General features: G+C 43.3%; 1 protein-coding gene across 1 annotated transcript in view; it reads right to left on the bottom strand.

Annotated features, from left to right (window-relative positions):
* Window positions 1–21,934, bottom strand: part of ROS1 (ROS proto-oncogene 1, receptor tyrosine kinase) — a 480,047-nt gene that overhangs the window by 436,107 nt on the left and 22,006 nt on the right. Inside the window, exons 5-6 of the mRNA XM_075340023.1 lie at window positions 13,016–13,223; window positions 9,870–9,946 (exon numbers count right to left, since the gene is read on the bottom strand). Of these exons, the coding sequence (XP_075196138.1) occupies window positions 9,870–9,946; window positions 13,016–13,223 (285 nt within the window). The remainder of the gene's footprint in view (window positions 1–9,869; window positions 9,947–13,015; window positions 13,224–21,934) is intronic.

Here is a 21,934-nt window from a genome sequence, read left to right as displayed (position 1 = left end):
ACTTGGACAGACAGAGGATTGACACACAGGTCGTGGGGACGGCAAGACTTGTGCAGCAGACCCTTCACCATCTATCACCATAATTACCCAGTGCCCAGTCAGTGACATGTAACGTCCCTGTCCATGCTTACTGGTCCAAGTATCGGTGGTGAAATGCACCCGTTCACACACAGAGTTTCTCAAGGAAGCGGTGATGTTGTGTGCGACATGCTGGTGTAGCGCAGGCACACCTTTCTTAGAGAAGTAGTGGCGACTGGGCATCTGGTACTGGGGCACAGCGACAGACATAAGGTCTCTAAAATCCTGTGTGTCCACCAGGCGGAAAGGCAGCATTTTGGTAGCCAAGAGCTTACAGAGGGATAAAGTCAACCTCTTAGCTATGTCATGGGTCGCAAGAAATGGCCTTTTATTTGTCCACATCTGAGGGACAGAGATCTGGCTGCTGTGTGTAGACGGTGGTGAGTAGGGTGTCCGTGAAAAAATGCAGGTCTGTGAGGAAAGTGCAGGAGTAGACATGATGTTGCCTTCATCAAACGTTGATGCTATCGATGTCTGAGAGAGCTGTACACACGCACTTGTTTCCCCCTCCAAACCAAATGACGACCTACCAAGCAAACTACCTGTTGCGGTTACAGTGGTGGAAGTTGTGCGTGGAAAACCAGGTGTGACAGCTGTCCCCACAGTCCTAGAAGATGAAGAGCGCGCGGATACACTTGAAGGGGCAGGCGGTGGATGATTTGCTCCGCTAGACCGCATTGCTGCACGGTGAGTTTCCCACTGGGACATATGATATTTATTCATGTGACGATTCATGGAAGAAGTTGTCAAACTCCTGAAGATTTGCCCTCTACTAACAGAATCATGACAAATTTTACATATCACATGATTTGGGCGATCTTTTTCTATGTCAAAAAAGGTCCAGGCTAGGCAAGGCTTAGAGGGCATGCGACCTGCTGAGCCCCCCCGACTAGTGCTCAGAGGCAGAGTGGTGGCTGAGGATGCAGTTGTAGACGTGCTACCAGTACTACTCCTCTGTCCAGGAAGGCGCAAGGTAACTTCGTCTTCAGTAGCATCCTCCTCCACCGCCTCTGTTGACCTCATCGAGTGCCTGACGGTGGGTTGACAGTAGGTGGGATCTAGAACTTCCTTATCAAGCGTTGTGATTGCACTCCCCTCACCCTCAGACCGAGCCTCTTCCTGACGTGAACCAATATTTAAGTTGTCATCCCAATCTGGTATCTGCGTCTCATCGTCATCAGTATGTTCCTCATTGTCTATAACAACAGGTGTTACAGTTTGTGAATAAGGGTCAACATTATGCTCAGAAACTTGGTCCTCACGGCCTGAATCACAGTCACAAAGGTTCTGGGCATCACTGCAGACCATTTCCTGGTCTGTACTCACTGTAGCTTGGGAGAAGACCTCTGATTCCCAGGCTATAGTGTGACTGAACAGCTCTGCAGACTCAGCCATCTCAGTTCCACCATACTGTGCAGGGCAGATGGAGACTTCAGAGCTGGGAGAAAGCAAGTGTGATTGGGATGACAACTCAGAGGACTGGTGTTTTTTGGATGCGATAGTTGAGGTGGTGGAGAGGGCACTTGTTGGACCACTTGAGATCCATTCAAGCATTTTCTTTTTTTGGCCATCATCTACCTTTGTTCCAGTTGTTCGTGTCCGTAAAAAAGGGAGCACATCGGATTGTCCACGGTAAGTAGTAGACATCTTACTTTTGCTGGAAGATGGTCTATCTTTAGCAGATGTTAATGGAGCTTTGCCACCTTCCCCATGGACAAACCCTTTTTTTCCTTTTCTAACACGCCTCTTCCCCTTTCCACCAGCATCTGTCATTTTGCCACTCATTTTGATTGCGACAAGATTGTGCACTTAAAATGTGGTAGTAAAAATTGAGAGGTGGTATAGATTGCAGCGGTGGTCTATCTTTATTAACAGCAGAATAAACAACAATAACTATCCCTGACAATGCAACTACGGCCCTTAAACTGGCAGCATAGTTTGCTAGTATAATGGCTTAGTAACAATGAGTTTGAGTGTGCAATGCAGTGGTGCTGCAAATAGCTTTGCACCAGTGGGACAATAATGGAAGTCCAACAGCCACTTTTAGGATGCCACTAAGTTTACTCAGTGTTTGCTAGTATAATGGCTTAGTAACAATGAGCTTGAGTGTGCAATGCAGTGGTGCTGCAAATAGCTTTGCACCAGTGGGACAATAATGGAAGTCCAACAGCCACTTTTAGGATGCCACTAAGTTTACTCAGTGTTTGCTAGTATAATGGCTTAGTAACAATGAGCTTGAGTGTGCAATGCAGAGGTGCTGCAAATAGATTTGCACTAGTGGGACACTAATGGAAGTCCAACAGCCACTTTTAGGATGCCACTAAGTTTACTCAGTGTTTGCTAGTATAATGGCTTAGTAACAATGAGCTGGAGTGTGCAAAGGGCAGGAGGGTACAGTGGCAGGGTTGTGGGTCTGTGTAGAGGAAAGGAAGCCTCACTTTATATCCCTCCTAATGGGGAAATGCAGCGAGGAAGTCCCTGACCTTAGCTACACAGACGCTGTTATCTGTAGCTGTTAAAATCTGTCTCCACGGATCTGACTGTCACCTATGGCTCTGAGCCTGCTGTTATTAGTAATAGAAAATGAGTGGGACTCAGCACCAATATGGATGAATAAAAATCTTCATGCTTTATTTGAAAAGTTTAAAAATAAAGTTGGGTCACAAATCATCCAAAATCGCCATGCGACTTGCCGTGCGGCTTGACGCGTTTCGGACACAAAAGGGGGAATTTAAAAACAGTCCTTAATCATAGGGCTTATGATTAAGGACTGTTTTTAAATTCCCCCTTTTGTGTCCGAAACACGTCAAGCCGCACGGCAAGTCGCATGGCGATTTTGGATGATTTGTGACGCTACCTTTATTTTTAAACTTTTCAAATAAAGCATGAAGATTTTTATTCATCCATACTGGTGCTGAGTCCCACTCATTTTCTATTACCGTTTACTCTGAAGCCGGACCTGCCTGTCCGCAGGACTACGTGCATCAACCGCAGACTGGAGGACCTTACATGGGTGAGCTGAATACTTTTTTCTCTACCTGCTGTTATTAGCCCTTACAAGGGCTAATAGAAACTTCTATCCCTATTCTGTATAGCGCTGTGTGTAGAGCGTACACAGCAGAATCGGAGACAGGAGCTACGCCAGCGGTGACTGACACCCAGACGCAGAAGAGATAATGGCGTCCAGATGGGCAGATACCCGTTTTTACAATGCAGGGACATGTGACATGGACATCCTATCACACATGTCGTTGCTTCTCTGGCTAAAAGTCCACTTAGCTGTGTGTGTGTCTGGGATTGGCTGACATGCTGGCCCGCCCCACTACACGCGCACGCTTAGGGAAGGAAGACAAGGAAAAAAAAAAAATGGCGATTGCCATTATCCCAGCAGCAGTGATCTGAATGCGCTGTTCCCGCACACTATACACTGAAATTTCATAATAGTGTGAGTCACAGAGTGACTTACACTATTACAGCGGAAAGCCAGCTAGTAATTAGCTTGGCTTTTTGCTGCTAGAACCGTTCTCGAACGTAACTAGAACTATCGAGCTTTAGCAAAAAGCTCGAGTTCTAATTCGATCTAGAACAGCCCCCAAAATCACTCAAACCACGAACTGGAGAACCACGAACCGCGAACCGCGCTCAACTCTAGTTAAAAGTCCCTGAAAAAATACTATGGTATCAAAGTCAATACAATAATAAAGTGCATCCAACATCTCAAGGGGCCACTAGGTGGTGCTAAAATATCAAACAAACCTTAACGTGGCTACTTAACTAAATCCACCATTCTCAATGAGCATATGACTAACAACCATAAATCACTCATGATTCAGACAATGCTAATGCCAGTGCCAGGGTGGGTTCAAAATTTATATTAAAGGTTTGGTGGTAGGTAAAAGTCTCTGATGGGTTTGTAAAGCGTTAGTTTGGTTCCCTGAGGACTACTCCCTGCTAAGCGGCAACATCAATTCAGACAATGTTTCAGCTACTTTGTATAGATCTGCCCTGCATCTTAAGTATAATTCCCCAGTTTAATATGGGTACACAAGCACCAGACATGTATAGTTTTTTGGATTTTTTTTGTTTACCATGTTCACAATATGGAAATACTGACCAAGCATTATTACATAATGACAGTGACAGGAGTCATCACCTGACCCTTTGCTGTCATGACAACCCATCGGCGACCGATCACATCATGGGGCTGCCGATAGGATCAGGGAATGGCGCACTCCCTGCCGGCATGAGTTTAATTCCGCTGTCAGACATTGGAAGTGAGATTTAACTAGTTAACAGGTGCATCAAAGAGATAGACATATCCTTGGATGTACCAGTACAACCAAGGTCATGAAGGAATTAAAGAGAATCTGTCAGCAGGATTTTGCTACCTTATCTAAGAGCAGCATGTCATCGGCAAAGAGAACCTGAATCCAATGATGTATCACTTAATTTATTGGGTGCAGTGGTTCTGACATAATCAGAGGTTTTAGATTATGCAATGCAACAGGGCTGAGAAAGCTGCACCCACCCACAACAGGCTCTATACTGTATACAATGTTTATAGATAGTGAGCTGCTAAACACAGCAGGGGGTATATCAACATAGTTGACTTCTAGCTGACCTAGCCCAGCAATGATATTCTCTTGAAGCTAAAACAAATATGCCAGGTAAAGAATTTCACACAATGTGATATAGATCCATTGTTGATTCTTATGGTCCTGAGGAAAGGGACTTAGATCCCAGAAACGCGTTGAGCAACAAAATAAATGTAACATTAATCAACAATTCTTTGCATTGGTGGTATCGCGGCATTATATCCAGCTCTTTCTACAGCACCCAAGCCTATCCACGTGGAGCTGCTGCAACCACCATCACATTTGTTGCTTACATAGGAGTTGTGCCTTCCACAACTCTGCTAAGTGAGTGTGTTGAATTTACATTTCTCAGTTCCTAACCTGGTAAAGCCCTATTGCGCTCTCCATTTATTACACAGTGTGATTTGAGACACATGCCTTCTTCAGATAACATAGCAAAAACCTACTCACAGATTCCCTTTAAAAAAAAATTGACATTGCAATGTGACAGCCTTTCCCTTTCAGGACATTAATGGAATATCTACAGGATATGGCAAATATACCTGATAGATGTGGATCTCACCACTAGGATCAGCATTTACATCAAGAATGGGGCCCACTGCACACTGCTTGGAATGGAGACTGGAGACGTGTGGTCACTAATTTCTGTCTTTCTTCCAAAAAATGAATAGAGACTTGTGCGTATGTGGCTACCTTGCCAATTACAGTTTAGCACATAATGACCCCTTTCTCGAGACAGATGCAGCTTATTGCAGTGGGACCCACAGCTATCTGACATTGCTGTATAACCTGTAGATATGCCATAAATGTCCCAGATGGGAACATCCCTTTAAGAATATAAGACTAATTGAGCAGTGGAGGCCACTTGTGCTACTTAGGGTGCCAGCCTCCAAGGACAGGTAGGGTATTTAATAGTGTGAGAGGCTTTACCTATATAATTTTTGCAATTAGGGTTCACTAAATGGCCCATAGTAGAAGTTGTCATTAAGAAATTGTTCTAGATTTCAGGTATTGTTCTTTTGAATGCATATCTAATAAATAATGATTTTATGGCTATGTTTTTATGTGTATAATGGTAGTAGGCCACCTGTATATTCAGTGAAAGTGAAGTCTAGTTAGTGCTCAAACGAGCAAGGGTTAATGGGTTGTGTGCATAGATGAACATTTGTAACACTGTCTCTGACTGCATTTGGTTCCATTTCAGTTAGGCTATGTGCGCACTAGGCGTTTTTCGAGGCATTTTTGCGCGTTTTTCGGGTGCATTTTTGTTCAGAAAACTGCATGACTTTGCTACCCCAGCAAAGTCTGAGTTTTCATTTTTGCTGTCTGCACACAGCGCTTTTTTTTAGCTGTGTTTTTGTGGTGCCCACAAAAACGCAGCATCTGAATTATTCCTGCGTTTTTCACTGCGTTTTTCACCCATTGAGTTCAATGAGATGTTCAAAAACGCAATAAAAAACGCAAATTGCAAATATAGCTGCGTTTCTATGACTAAAAACGCAGCTATAAACGCAAGGGGTGGGTAGTAAAGTGACGTGTACAGGAAGAGGATTCCTTCTGTTGGTAAACTCAGAAGCGTGAATCCTCCCGGTACCACCACCCCTGCTTCCACCTCCCGTCCGGCGCCATGTCCGCTCCCGTCTGGCGCCATGTCCGAGAGGTGGAAGCAGCTGCAAAATCAAAAGTGAACAGTAAAAAAAATATATATATATATATATATATATATATATATATATATATATATATATATATATATATATACACAGTTAGGTCCAGAAATATTTGGACAGTGACACAATTTTCGCGAGTTGGGCTCTGCATGCCACCACATTGGATTTGAAATGAAACCTCTGCAACAGAATTCAAGTGCAGATTGTAACGTTTAATTTGAAGGTTTGAACAAAAATATCTGATAGAAATTGTAGGAATTGTACACATTTCTTTACAAACACTCCACATTTTAGGAGGTCAAAAGTAATTGGACAAATAAACCACACCCAAACAAAATATTTTTATTTTCAATATTTTGTTGCGAATCCTTTGGAGGCAATCACTGCCTTAAGTCTGGAACCCATGGACATCACCAAACGCTGGGTTTCCTCCTTCTTAATGCTTTGCCAGGCCTTTACAGCCGCAGCCTTCAGGTCTTGCTTGTTTGTGGGTCTTTCCATCTTAAGTCTGGATTTGAGCAAGTGAAATACATGGTCAATTGGGTTAAGATCTGGTGATTGACTTGGCCATTGCAGAATGTTCCACTTTTTTGCACTCATGAACTCCTGGGTAGCTTTGGCTGTATGCTTGGGGTCATTGTCCATCTGTACTATGAAGCGCCGTCCGATCAACTTTGCGGCATTTGGCTGAATCTGGGCTGAAAGTATATCCCGGTACACTTCAGAATTCATCCGGCTACTCTTGTCTGCTGTTATGTCATCAATAAACACAAGTGACCCAGTGCCATTGAAAGCCATGCATGCCCATGCCATCACGTTGCCTCCACCATGTTTTAAGAGGATGTGGTGTGCCTTGGATCATGTGCCGTTCCCTTTCTTCTCCAAACTTTTTTCTTCCCATCATTCTGGTACAGGTTGATCTTTGTCTCATCTGTCCATAGAATACTTTTCCAGAACTGAGCTGGCTTCATGAGGTGTTTTTCAGCAAATTTAACTCTGGCCTGTCTATTTTTGGAATTGATGAATGGTTTGCATCTAGATGTGAACCCTTTGTATTTACTTTCATGGAGTCTTCTCTTTACTGTTGACTTAGAGACAGATACACCTACTTCACTGAGAGTGTTCTGGACTTCAGTTGATGTTGTGAACGGGTTCTTCTTCACCAAAGAAAGTATGCGGCGATCATCCACCACTGTTGTCATCCGTGGACGCCCAGGCCTTTTTGAGTTCCCAAGCTCACCAGTCAATTCCTTTTTTCTCAGAATGTACCCGACTGTTGATTTTGCTACTCCAAGCATGTCTGCTATCTCTCTGATGGATTTTTTCTTTTTTTTCAGCCTCAGGATGTTCTGCTTCACCTCAATTGAGAGTTCCTTAGACTGCATGTTGTCTGGTCACAGCAACAGCTTCCAAATGCAAAACCACACACCTGTAATCAACCCCAGACCTTTTAACTACTTCATTGATTACAGGTTAACGAGGGAGACGCCTTCAGAGTTAATTGCAGCCCCTAGAGTCCCTTGTCCAATTACTTTTGGTCCCTTGAAAAAGAGGAGGCTATGCATTACAGAGCTATGATTCCTAAACCCTTTCTCCGATTTGGATGTGAAAACTCTCATATTGCAGCTGGGAGTGTGCACTTTCAGCCCATATTATATATATAATTGTATTTCTGAACATGTTTTTGTAAACAGCTAAAATAACAAAACTTGTGTCACTGTCCAAATATTTCTGGCCCTGACTGTATATATATATATCACCTATCTGCAGACTCCTGGTACATGTCCGCTCCCAGCTCCTCTTCCCGGTACCGCCATCCCTGCTCCGGCTGTGTGCAGACTCCCGGGACACGTCCGATCGCTGCAGGACCTGCTGGTGATCAGCTGATGCGGTCACCTGACCGCATCAGCTGATCATATAAGCCTCGCGGTGATACCGAATTTTTACCGCCCGGCCGGCTTAAACTATCAGCTGATGTGGTCAGGTGACGGCATCACTGATTACCCGCAGCTCCTGCAGTGATCAGACGGGAGTCTGCACAGAAGTGTGTAGTTTTTTCTTTCTACTGATGCATCAGCTGATTGTATAAGCGCCGTTTATACAATCATCTGATGTGTCATGTGATTCACATCCTTGAACCTGACACATCATCTGATTGCTTTGCCTTTTTTCTGGCAAACCGATCAGTTGATATTGGATCCGGATTGGACATTGCTGGACCCTTGACCCAGGATTACTGTGGAGGAGGGGGGGGTTCTTTATTTCACTAAAGATGGTGTCACTAATTGTGTTGTGTTTTATTTCTAATATTTTTCTCTGTGTATTTTTTTTTTTTTATCTTTACTAGAAATTCATGGTGGCCGTGTCTAATATTGGCATGACACCAGGAATTTCGGGCTTAGGGCCAGTTGATAATACACAGCTAGCCCTAACCCCATTATTACCCAGCGAGCCACCCGGCATCAGGGCCGCTGTAAGAGTTGGATACAGCGCCAGAAGATGGCGCTTCTATGAAAGCGCCATTTTCTGGTGCGGCTGTGGACTGCAATTCGCAGCGGGGGTGCCCAGAAAGCATGGGCACCCTGTGCTGCGGATTCCAATTCCCAGCTGCCTAGTTGTACCTGGCTGGACACAAAAATTGGGCAAAGCCCATGTCATTTTTTTTAATTAATTCATGAAATTCATGAAATAATTAAAAAAAAAAGGCTTCCCTATATTTTTGGTTCCCAGCAAGTACAAATAGACAGCTCCCTGCACTTAATTTCCTACTAAGCTACTAAGCTCTTTTTCTCTCATACGTATGTGTATGTGTACCAAGAGCTAGAGATTTGGTTTCCCCTGTTTGTCTATTTCTGTTTGTTTATAACTCCTGCTTCAGCCCTCCCCAGGGGTTGGGGAAGGGGGTATAAGATCAGGGCTGGTCAGGAGCACAGCAAGGAAGGCAGCCCAGATATTCTCACCATCAAAGGTAACTCTGGGATTAGGGATTAGGGATTAGGGATAGCTAAGGTGCCCTAGTCTGAGTGCCAGTCTAGAAGCCCCTGTCCACTGCTCTCTGCCTACACCTTTACAGGGATGTGGCTAAAGGACGTTCACTTCTATGCCTTTACGTGACTCTTCCAGTCTCTCTGTACCTCTGTTGCCACCTGCTGATGATACTCTGCTGATGACACACGTTTATGAATGAAGTTTGGATGAATGCAAGGCCATTATCAAACCCAAGAATAGATGCTGTAAAATTCTAGGCAACAAGACTATAGAAATTGAAAACTTAGGCAATAATAGGCTTGTCCTAGATCAGTTCTAGTACAATAAGTGGAGCTTATTTGCATTATCACTCACAGCCTATTGACAATTATGGCTAATATTAAAAGGCTGCTTTTCTTATCCTGTATTGCCCCTTAAAGAATCTAGCTAAACTGTCACCATTTGTACAGTTACACTTTATAACATGAAATTGCCGTATTTTAGATAATATGTATTTATATTTTATATTTTAGTTGATTGAGCTAATGTGCAATGTTACCTGGTGATCCCAATGTAGTAATATTATGTTCTGCAGTAGGGCCTTCACCTTCTGTATTTACTGCCCTGATGGACAACCTATTAAAAAACATAAGTTATATGTTTTATATCATAAAATAAAAACTGCATAAATAGGTGTGATAAAGAAGAGTGGATGCTTAACGTCCCAATGTTACTAGCAGTGCCTGAAGAGGGGAATAATATATTTCCCAGGTTAAACATTATATATCATCTAATTATATGGCATGTACATATAAATAAATTGAATAAATACATTTCCATAAATTTACTTCAAAACATTATTTGTTCATACCTTCAGTTAAAACTTTAAAACATAATTTTTGTTGCTAGTTGTTCTTCACAACCCCCAATAAACCAGTCTATTTGCCATGGTCCCCCATTACCAAGACATAGTCCAACTTCTGTATGCAAGACTGCAGATTTAGCGTTGGTGAATAAACTGGGCAACCATAAACACTTCTATTTTTACCTCTTCTCTATTCCTACAAACTGAACCACCAGAGGACAAAAATTTGGTATCCTGAATAAGATATTGAATACTGTTGTACATTGTACATTAAATCTCACAGCTTAAGAAAACACCTTCTAAGAGCTTTATGGAAATCAGATAAAGCAAAAAACAACTTTGCAAAAATGTATTTTAAATATTGATTTTCCTTAATGAGCAAAGACTTAAAGGAAATCTGTCAGGTGATTTTTGTGTATCATACTACCAGTATCCTGAAATAGGCCTTGGTCAGCCCTTGTAGGATATGTGACTTTTATTCGTGTACGTTGCCATGTTGTGTTGCTATAAGCACTGGAAATGTTATCGTCTCCTGCAGACTAGTCAAGTGTATGTAAATGCCTCATGCGTATTCACTCCCTTGCAGTGCAGACTGTCAGTATTCGTTAGAGAAAGTGAAACTAATACACTATAGTGTGCTGCTAAAGGAGAGGGGGTGTCACTGCTCCAGGATTAGTTTCACTTTCTCTAATAAATGAATACTGACAGTCTGCACCAATCACTGACGCCACACAGAGGGGTGGGCGGTGAATATGCATGAGGCACTTGCATATATTTTACTAATCTGCAGGAGGCCATAACATTTCCAAGGCTTATAGCAACACAATGAAGCAACCTAGAGGAATAAAAGTTACATATCCTGAAAGAGCTGCCCAAGCCCTATTTTAGGATATTGTTAGTATGATATACAAAAATCACCTGACAGATTCCTTTTAATAACTCTGATCGATTCTTTTCTTAATCTATTTGTCTTTATGTCTGCCTTCAGCCTAACAGATTACAGCATCTGATCAATCAGGAGTTACATATGATGAACGGGTTTTCCAGTTTCAACAAATTTAATCAGAATCACATGTAAACCCATTATTTATATTGATCTACTACCCCTGTAATGTTATCTGCTACTTGTCTATAACAGGATTTTCTGTAAGATTGTTTATTATTTTTAATATTGTTAAAGGGGACTTGGCAGAAACCCTCAAACTATTTATAAGACTATACAGCCCTTTAAAAAGTAAGCAAATGGATCCCATTATGACCCCAAAGAGATCTTCCAGCAGCAAGAACTCATGTTTCTCAGGATATGGAGGTTCATTGGGGTGTGATGATGTACTTACATCTCCAAGGCATCCGCTGTACTCCCTGCTGTGTATTGGAACCAATGACCCGTCAATCACCCAGAGGAGAGTGGTGCTAAGCATGGAATACAGCGAAGGCTGAGGAGCTGGAGGTGCATTGGGGCGTGACGATGCTCTTACAGCTCCACAGCCTCCACTGTACTCTCTGTTGTGTATAAAAGCCAATTATCTGTCAATAACCCATATTTACAGAACTTCTAAACATTATTTCTTGCTGCTTGAGCATCGCTTTGGGGTGAAAAAATATCAACTTATCATTTAAAGGGCTGCACAGACAAATATACTGTATATAGTTTGAGGGTGTAGACGTTTGTGACAGGTTCCCTTTAAGTAAATTATCTTTTCTCTAAAAATCAAATCTATTTACTTTACTACATCGAATTACAAGTCTGTAACTATGGTTTTGTTGCTTATAGCGAACCTGTCAGCAGATTTGGGGCCTACAAGCTGCGGCCACCACCAGTGGGCGCTTATATACAGCATTCTAATGACAAAGATGGACGAAAGAAGAGGCGCGGGTACCGGAAAACGGAGACGCCCATATGACCCAACTTCACCGCAGCAACTATTTAGGTAAGTATTATAAAGTGATTTTTACGTTCTACACAGCGGCCAGGGCTCTTATATACAGCATGTTAGAATGCTGTATATAAGAGCCCAGTGGTGGTGGCCGCAGCTTATAGGCCCCAAATCTGGTGATAGCTTCCCGTTAACATGATATGAGGAAAACATTTAGAAAATGATCTGAAGTTGAATTTAACTGAGACTAAATAATACGATAGTTGACTGTCACCACAACAAAGAGAAAACTCAATGGCAAAATCTCATTCGGAATAGATGTATGATACAAAAATTTACATTTTCTCAGTTAAGAAAATAAAAAGGCTAATTTTATTTAAATAACAGTTCAATTTGATTAAAAAATAATGGTTATTTTGATATCCCAAAAAATACTCAATAGGTCCACTCTTCCTAACTCACCCACACCGGCATTATTAGCCCTGGAAGGAACCTATTAGCAAATGCAACTTCTATAGCACCATTTAATTGTGAGGGTCTTCATTACTTTAGTACCAAGGAGCAAGAAACTACAAGACTTCTCTCCTCAGTGTAATCACACTGCTAAAATAATGGTGTAGAACTGGTCAGAAGTTGATACAAAGAGTATAAAATGTACACAAACACCATGCTGATTTGTATAGGGCTGCAAAACCCAACAACACGACAGAGGGACGATTTTGATATTTGTTATGGTGCCCAATCAAACTAATTTACAATATCAATTTAGTCAAAATAAATGAGACATTATATTATAAACCCCTAATTCTAATTAACTATTACTATTATATAAAGATACTTGTGATAGTAACTTGTGGATCTACCTTTATTTAGTTTTGTCTCCATAATCAGCAATAGATCTATAAAATTTGTCATTTCTATTCATTGCCAATTGTTATCATTTCGTTCATATAAATATTTTACCTGTAAGTTGTTGTTGGTTTTGTACCATAAAACTGATAATATTGTTTATCAGCCACTGAAATATGGTTTGGGATTTCACCATCAGCAGAAAGTTCTAATTTATATGCAATAATAGGTCCATTTGGGAAGAAGGGAGGAAGCCAGCTGACCTCTATTGTTTTGCTGCTAGAGCTCTGAAGGCTTTCAATTAGGGGTGCGGAGGTAGGAACTGAAAAATGCAAACATCGTACAAATAAAGACAAAGGTAAAAATAAATATCCTAGTCTCTACAGTTGACTAATTACCGTAATATGTTGATTATATTATACGGATTTTATAGAAAAATGTTAGTGATTCTATTTTGACTTGCTAAATAAACCATGTATAAGTCTGTTCTGGTTTCATTAGAGCCAACACATTACAGCAGGAGAACCCAACCTCAGGAACCACATGTAACTCGCGGGCCCATGATGTGTGGCTTGCAGTTGTCTTCCAGCTTGGTGCATTAGTGCAAGGTCAAGCAAGCAGATGAGAAGATGAGGTCTCAAGATGGTGACTTTTGTGAGTAACTCCACATAGAAGAGCAGATCTGGATGAAAATAAGGTAGGATCGCCTGGATTTTTCTACACTAAACTAATAACATCCTTTCAAAGTCACTGTGAAGAAGATCCAAATTATACTTTTGTTGTAGGAAACTGATTGCCAGTTTTTAAAAAATCTCTTGTACAATTTTTATGCTTGCTGGCACTGCACTTGTGACTTACCTGCTTCTCTCCATCTTTCTTCTCCCGCCGTTAGCCTCCAGTCATTAACTAATAGGTCACTCTTGTCTGAGTGACCTACCTCTCACACCGGAGATCTCATGCAGACATCATCATTCCTTGGGGTGGCATATGCACAGATCATTTGTTCGGCTCTTGCAATGTCATCAGGATCTTACTGCACATTTACCACCCCAGGGAATGATGGCGCATGTGCGGGATCTCAGGTGGGGGAAGCAGGTGACTCAATCAAGTGTGACTTGTCTGCCAATGCCCGTAGCAAAACCGCAGGCGAACAAAATGGGAGAGAGGCAAGAGCACTGTAGTTGCAATGACAGCCCTGCTGCATTTGTTGCTCATGTTCTGCCTTCTATTCATTAAATAGGATAAGGGTAATATCGTTTGTTGCCCACAAGAGGTCACTGTTGGCTTTCTTATGTTTTAAGTGTTTTCCTCATACATCTCCACAGTATTTCTGTGGGTTGGAGCCTGTTGCTTTAAGGAAAAGATACTTCCTTGGACTGCCCCTTTTCCCTGCCCTTCCTGAGTTGGAGACGCAGATGTAGGATTCAGAGGTGCTATAACTGGCTCTAGTTCCTTTTCTTCAATCGTTCCTCCTGACTAGTGGATCCCGGTAGGAATCATTGTACTAAACTACATATTTATGTTAGAATATGTGTACAGTTGTTATGTAGGCACTGTGAAGTAACAGTGGCTCTACTCAGATTACATAGGCCGTGATACATGCAGAGCAGGTGTAGGGCAGCATCAGCAGTGTAAATGTTGTATTCAGTCATATGCATTGCTCTCTATGTTATGCAGATTCTGTAAATACCAGTACTACTATGTATGTCATTCTGTTATTTGTGATATGCCTGTACTGATTTGGATTTGTATCTTTTGTTATAGTTTTTACCAATTAATCATCCATTTCTTATGATCATCCACCTATCCATCATCATTTAATAAATAAAGACTTAAAGGCAACACAGTCTGTTTATTGAAACAGTGGATGAAGGTTAGCTGTATGCCGGAGTCCACACAGCTCACACGTGGACGAAGGCAGAACAGTAAAAACGGGCTGCTGGTCGCAGGCAGCGATTGTACGAACTGTACGGGACAGCTAACACCCACGCTACACGGCACACGGGTATTACAGCAGCCGCCATACAGCTACATAGAACAAGAGCGCAGTCCAGCTCCAGTAAAGATAGCCGGTCGCAGGCTGTAGTACGGGACCGCTAACATCCACGCTGTACCGCATATGGATGTCGCAGCAGCCACCATACAGCCGCAGTGACTAGACCGCAGTACGCCAGAAACCACCATTCCACTCTCCACCACGCGGAAGGCCGTCAGCAAATAGACTCTGTTTCCCGCTAAAGTAGTCTGCAGCCAAGTGCACAATGTCTGTCAGCCGAGCGTCTTCCCTGAAGACAAGGTCACGGGCAAGCTCTACTAAGTCCTCAATTAGGGAGCTTGCTGCCGTCGCCCGCGCTGAGGCCGAAGCAGCTAAAGTGAGGTCCTCCTTCGCTGAGCAGGAAATGCAACTCAAACTAAAACAGACAGAGAGTGCACGTCTGCAATCAGAACGAGAAGCAGAGAGTGCACGTCTGCAACTGACTCTAGAAAGACTTGCCGTAGAAAAGGAGACAGTGGCCGCAATAGCCAAGGCAGAGTTCCTGGAAGCAGCAGAGCACCCCGAAGAAAGACGCAGCGATGTTCTTGGGCCGGACCTAAACCAGCAGGATCCAGCACAGCGCGTCGCAGAATACGTCTACCAATACTCCAGGATAGATGACAGCTCAGATGTGCTTCACCGAACAGACTACGCAGACGGCCAGCCATCCAACCTCGAATTACACCGCTTCAAGCAAGAGAGTGTACAGCACGAGGAGGTTCACCAAAACTACTATTCCACAGAGCGGAAGGTACAACCACCATCTTACCACAAAGAGACACCTTCCTCTCCGGGGAGGTACTATGCTGACTTTCCGAAGGCGGAAACACCCTACAGGTATGGTGATACACCACACAATAGACACGACCACACACCGGCTCGCACCAGCACTGACCAAGCCACCATGGACTTTGCAAAGTTCTTTGCTCGTCGAGATCTGGTCACAAAAGGACTTGTAAAGTTCGATGATCGTGCCGAGAATTATAGGTCGTGGCAAGCCTCGTTCCAGAACACCATAAGAGGTTTGGACCTTTCTTGTAGTGAGGAGTTAGATCTCCTGGTAAAATGGCTTGGTAGTGAATCGGTATAACACGCAAAAAGACTAAGAGACATTAACATTAAAAACCCACCCAAAGGTCTACACTTGGCGTGGAAGAGACTTGATGAATGCTATGGGTCCATAGAAGTTATTGAAAATGCTTTGTTTAAAATAATTGATGACTTCCCTAAGATAGGACCCAAAGGCTTTCAAAGGCTAAGAGAGCTAAGTGATCTGTTAGTAGAGTTACAGGTTGCCCAAGAGGAAGGAGATTTGCCCGGATTGGCATTCTTGGATACCGCTAGGGGTGTCAGTCCGATAGTGCAAAAACTTCCTTACAAAACTAACATTGTCTCCTCAGGTCCTGCTCACAAAGAGAGTAAGCATCCTCCAGAAGAGAACAAACCCCAGGATATCAGTAAATAGTGTCCTCTACACCGGAAACCACATCCTCTACTAAAATGCAGAGCCTTCAGGGAGAAGTCTCTAGAGGATCGCAAAGGCTTCCTCAAGGAACACAACATCTGCTTCAAATGCTGTGCTGCAACATCGCACATGGCCAGGAACTGCGAAGCTAGCGTGAAATGTGCAGAATGTGACAGCACGGATCACAATACAGCCTTAGGCGGGCTTTGCACGCTGTGACATCAGTAACAATGTGTTACCGATGCTGCAGCGATAGTCCTGCCCCCGTCGCACGTGCAATATCTAGTGAAAGCTGCCGTAGCGATTATTATCGCTACGGCAGTTTCACACGCACATACCTGCCGTGTGACGTCCCTCTGGCCGGCGACCCGCCTCCTTCCTAAGGGGGCGGGTCGTGCGGCATCACAGCGACGTCACACGGCAGGCGGCCAATTGAAGTGGAGGGGCGGAGATGAGCAGGATGTAAACATCCCGCCCACCTCCGTCCTTCTCATTGCAGCCGGCGGCAGGTAAGGTGAAGTTCCTCGCTCCTGCGGCTTCATACACAGCGATGTGTGCTGCCGCAGGAGCGAGGAACAACATCGTACCTGTCGCTGCACCGGCATTAAGGAAATGTCGGAGGCTGCAGCGATGATACGATAACGACGCTTTTGCGCTCGTTCATCGTATCAAAAAGGATTTGCACGTTGCGATATCGACTGCGATGCCGGATGTGCGTCACTTTCGATTTGACCCCACCGACATCGCACGTGCAATGTCGCAACGTGCAAAGCCGCCCTTACACCCTGGACCACCTACACGAGTGTTGCCGCAAGCAGAAGAACACGATGGAAAACAGAAGAACACTGATGAAGATACCACGGTGGTTACCTCTCAATGTACGGAGATCTGTAAAGGACTCACAGGAGGAAGGTCCTGTTCGAAAATCTGCCTTGTCAGAGTCTACCCAGCAGGCCGCAGGGACAAAGCAATTAAGATCTATGCGATCTTGGATGACCAGAGCAACAGGTCTCTTGCCAAGTCCATCTTCTTCAGCAGTTTCAACATTGCAGGCCCCGGTTCTCCCTACTCCTTGAAGACATGTTCAGGTACCGTTGAGACGGCGGGGAGGAAGGCAAGCGGATACAAGGTGGAATCCATAGATGGTCAGACCTGCCCATCATTACCTACCATACTGGAGTGCAACCAGATTCCTGACAACAGGTCCGAGATACCTTCACCAGAGGTATCAGCTCATCACCCCCATCTGAAGCGTATAGCTCACCTGATTCCAGAACTGGACTCAGAAGCTCCAATAGCCTTACTCCTTGGAAGAGACATGCTACATGTGCATAAGGCTAGAGAGTCCATTAACGGCTTCCAGAACGCTCCATATGCGCAGAGACTTGACCTAGGATGGGTCATAGTAGGAGATGTCTGTCTAGGAGGAGCACACAAGCCAGCCTCAGTCAACAGTATACTCACCAACACACTAGAAAATGGACATCCGTCTTTCTTCCGACCATGTCACAACAGTCTGTTGGTAAAGGAATTACCAAGCAGTACCCCTCTGCCATGTCTTTTCGCAGTTCCATCCAACGAAGACCACGCTTGTGAGGGCGAACAAGACCACATAGGCTGTACAGTCTTCCACAGGACCAAAGAGGACAACAAAACAGCAATGTCCATAGAAGACAGGATGTTCTTGGACATCATGGACCAAGAAATAACCAAAGACAAGTCGAACAGCTGGGTGGCACCCTTACCATTCCGACCACGGAGACAACGCCTACCCAACAACAGGGAACAGGTCTACAGTCGATTTGTCTCCCTCAGACACAAGCTCAAGAAGTCTCCCGAGATGAGAGAACATTTCTTTACCTTCATGGAGAAGATATTCCGAAATAACCATGCAGAGATCGCACCTACACTACGAGACTCTGAGGAACGCTGGTACTTACCCATCTTCGGAGTGTACCATCCTAAAAAGCCAGGCCAAATAAGAGTGGTGTTCGACTCAAGTGCCAAGTGCGAAGACGTCTCGTTGAATGATGTCCTACTATCTGGCCCAGACCTCAACAACAGACTCCTAGAGGTTCTACTCTGTTTCCGCAGAGATACGGTGGCATTTATGGCTGACATCCAACAGATGTTTCGCTGCTTTCTCGTCAAAAAGGAACACAGAAACTACCTGAGGTTCTTCTGGTACCGTGACAATGACCCAGATAAAATTAAGGAATAACGTTTGGAACTCCATTCTATGTCTGAACTGGGTGCAAAAAACCTAAAAAACATCACTATGGGGAGATAAGGTATGCACACCAGTGACTATGGAAGGGGAATACATGGAATAGCAGAAACTGCTGTGTGAATACTGACATGAAAAATTCAATAGCTATTTGTAAGAATGAAATGTGAAAAATGGAACCTGCATTACTGCCATGAATATATGAATAAAGAGAAATTTAGCTACTGAATTGATCAATGCAGAAGAGCCCCAACACTACGCCAAAGTATTTCTCTACGTTGGGGTCCCTAGCTTGTGTGTGTCCTCTCATGCAGTTAAAAAACTTACCGTGTATGGGACGCTGAGACCCAGGCTATATATGCGTATAATGTGGATTGGCAATAGGTGTGTATGGGGAGGGTTCACAAACGAAAAACTACTAACATTAAGGAATAACGTTTGGAACTCCATTCTATGTCTGAACTGGGTGCAAAAAACCTAAAAAACATCACTATGGGGAGATAAGGTATGCACACCAGTGACTATGGAAGGGGAATACATGGAATAGCAGAAACTGCTGTGTGAATACTGACATGAAAAATTCAATAGCTATTTGTAAGAATGAAATGTGAAAAATGGAACCTGCATTACTGCCATGAATATATGAATAAAGAGAAATTTAGCTACTGAATTGATCAATGCAGAAGAGCCCCAACACTACGCCAAAGTATTTCTCTACGTTGGGGTCCCTAGCTTGTGTGTGTCCTCTCATGCAGTTAAAAAACTTACCGTGTATGGGACGCTGAGACCCAGGCTATATATGCGTATAATGTGGATTGGCAATAGGTGTGTATGGGGAGGGTTCACAAACGAAAAACTACTAACATTAAGGAATAACGTTTGGAACTCCATTCTATGTCTGAACTGGGTGCAAAAAACCTAAAAAACATCACTATGGGGAGATAAGGTATGCACACCAGTGACTATGGAAGGGGAATACATGGAATAGCAGAAACTGCTGTGTGAATACTGACATGAAAAATTCAATAGCTATTTGTAAGAATGAAATGTGAAAAATGGAACCTGCATTACTGCCATGAATATATGAATAAAGAGAAATTTAGCTACTGAATTGATCAATGCAGAAGAGCCCCAACACTACGCCAAAGTATTTCTCTACGTTGGGGTCCCTAGCTTGTGTGTGTCCTCTCATGCAGTTAAAAAACTTACCGTGTATGGGACGCTGAGACCCAGGCTATATATGCGTATAATGTGGATTGGCAATAGGTGTGTATGGGGAGGGTTCACAAACGAAAAACTACTAACATTAAGGAATAACGTTTGGAACTCCATTCTATGTCTGAACTGGGTGCAAAAAACCTAAAAAACAGCCTGGTCTCAGCGTCCCATACACGGTAAGTTTTTTAACTGCATGAGAGGACACACACAAGCTAGGGACCCCAACGTAGAGAAATACTTTGGCGTAGTGTTGGGGCTCTTCTGCATTGATCAATTCAGTAGCTAAATTTCTCTTTATTCATATATTCATGGCAGTAATGCAGGTTCCATTTTTCACATTTCATTCTTACAAATAGCTATTGAATTTTTCATGTCAGTATTCACACAGCAGTTTCTGCTATTCCATGTATTCCCCTTCCATAGTCACTGGTGTGCATACCTTATCTCCCCATAGTGATGTTTTTTAGGTTTTTTGCACCCAGTTCAGACATAGAATGGAGTTCCAAACGTTATTCCTTAATGTTAGTAGTTTTTCGTTTGTGAACCCTCCCCATACACACCTATTGCCAATCCACATTATACGCATATATAGCCTGGGTCTCAGCGTCCCATACACGGTAAGTTTTTTAACTGCATGAGAGGACACACACAAGCTAGGGACCCCAACGTAGAGAAATACTTTGGCGTAGTGTTGGGGCTCTTCTGCATTGATCAATTCAGTAGCTAAATTTCTCTTTATTCATATATTCATGGCAGTAATGCAGGTTCCATTTTTCACATTTCATTCTTACAAATAGCTATTGAATTTTTCATGTCAGTATTCACACAGCAGTTTCTGCTATTCCATGTATTCCCCTTCCATAGTCACTGGTGTGCATACCTTATCTCCCCATAGTGATGTTTTTTAGGTTTTTTGCACCCAGTTCAGACATAGAATGGAGTTCCAAACGTTATTCCTTAATGTTAGTAGTTTTTCGTTTGTGAACCCTCCCCATACACACCTATTGCCAATCCACATTATACGCATATATAGCCTGGGTCTCAGCGTCCCATACACGGTAAGTTTTTTAACTGCATGAGAGGACACACACAAGCTAGGGACCCCAACGTAGAGAAATACTTTGGCGTAGTGTTGGGGCTCTTCTGCATTGATCAATTCAGTAGCTAAATTTCTCTTTATTCATATATTCATGGCAGTAATGCAGGTTCCATTTTTCACATTTCATTCTTACAAATAGCTATTGAATTTTTCATGTCAGTATTCACACAGCAGTTTCTGCTATTCCATGTATTCCCCTTCCATAGTCACTGGTGTGCATACCTTATCTCCCCATAATGACCCAGATAAAGACATCATAGAGTACCGGATGAGGGTACACATCTTCGGGAATCGTCCTTCCCCCGCAGTGGCTATCTACGGTCTCAGGAATTCTGCCAAAGAAGGTGAAGAGAAGTACGGGTCGGATGTCAGATCCTTTGTGAAAAGGATTTCTACGTAGACGACTGCTTGAAATCCACACCCACAAACGAGGCAGCAATCAGTCTTCTAAAAAGAGCTCAAGAAATGCTCGCTCAGTCCAACTTAAGGTTGCATAAGATTGCATCCAATAGCCGAGAACTGATGGAAGCCTTTCCCTCTTAAGACTATTCCAGTGATCTGAAGGGCATAGACCTGAGCATCGACTCTCTTCCCATGCAACGGAGCCTAGGACTACTCTGGGACTTGAAGACAGATGCCTTCACCTTTCAGATCAACAAAGAAGAAAAATCCTTCACACGTAGAGGTGTCCTTTCCTTTGTGAATAGTTTGTACGATCCTCTGGGATTCGTAGCTCCAGTTACCGTCCAAGGTAAAATGATGCTAAGAGACTTCACCCAAGAGACATCTGATTGGGATGATACACTTCCTGCAGAAAAGGCAGACCTGTGGGCACAGTGGAGAAAGTCTCTCGAGGCCTTACCGATCTTCATGTGAACCGACCATACGCTCCTGTGCCATCCACAGAAGTCAAATCTCAAAGACTCTGTATCTTCTGCGATGCATCAGTCAAAGCAATCGCAGCAGTAGTATACCTTAAAACCACCGAT

This window comes from Anomaloglossus baeobatrachus, chromosome 3, assembly GCF_048569485.1.
Source record: "Anomaloglossus baeobatrachus isolate aAnoBae1 chromosome 3, aAnoBae1.hap1, whole genome shotgun sequence".
In the NCBI taxonomy this organism is placed as follows: Eukaryota; Metazoa; Chordata; class Amphibia; order Anura; family Aromobatidae; genus Anomaloglossus; species Anomaloglossus baeobatrachus.
The sequence above is the reverse complement of the archived record's forward strand: the minus strand, read 5'-3'. Positions and strand labels throughout refer to the sequence as shown.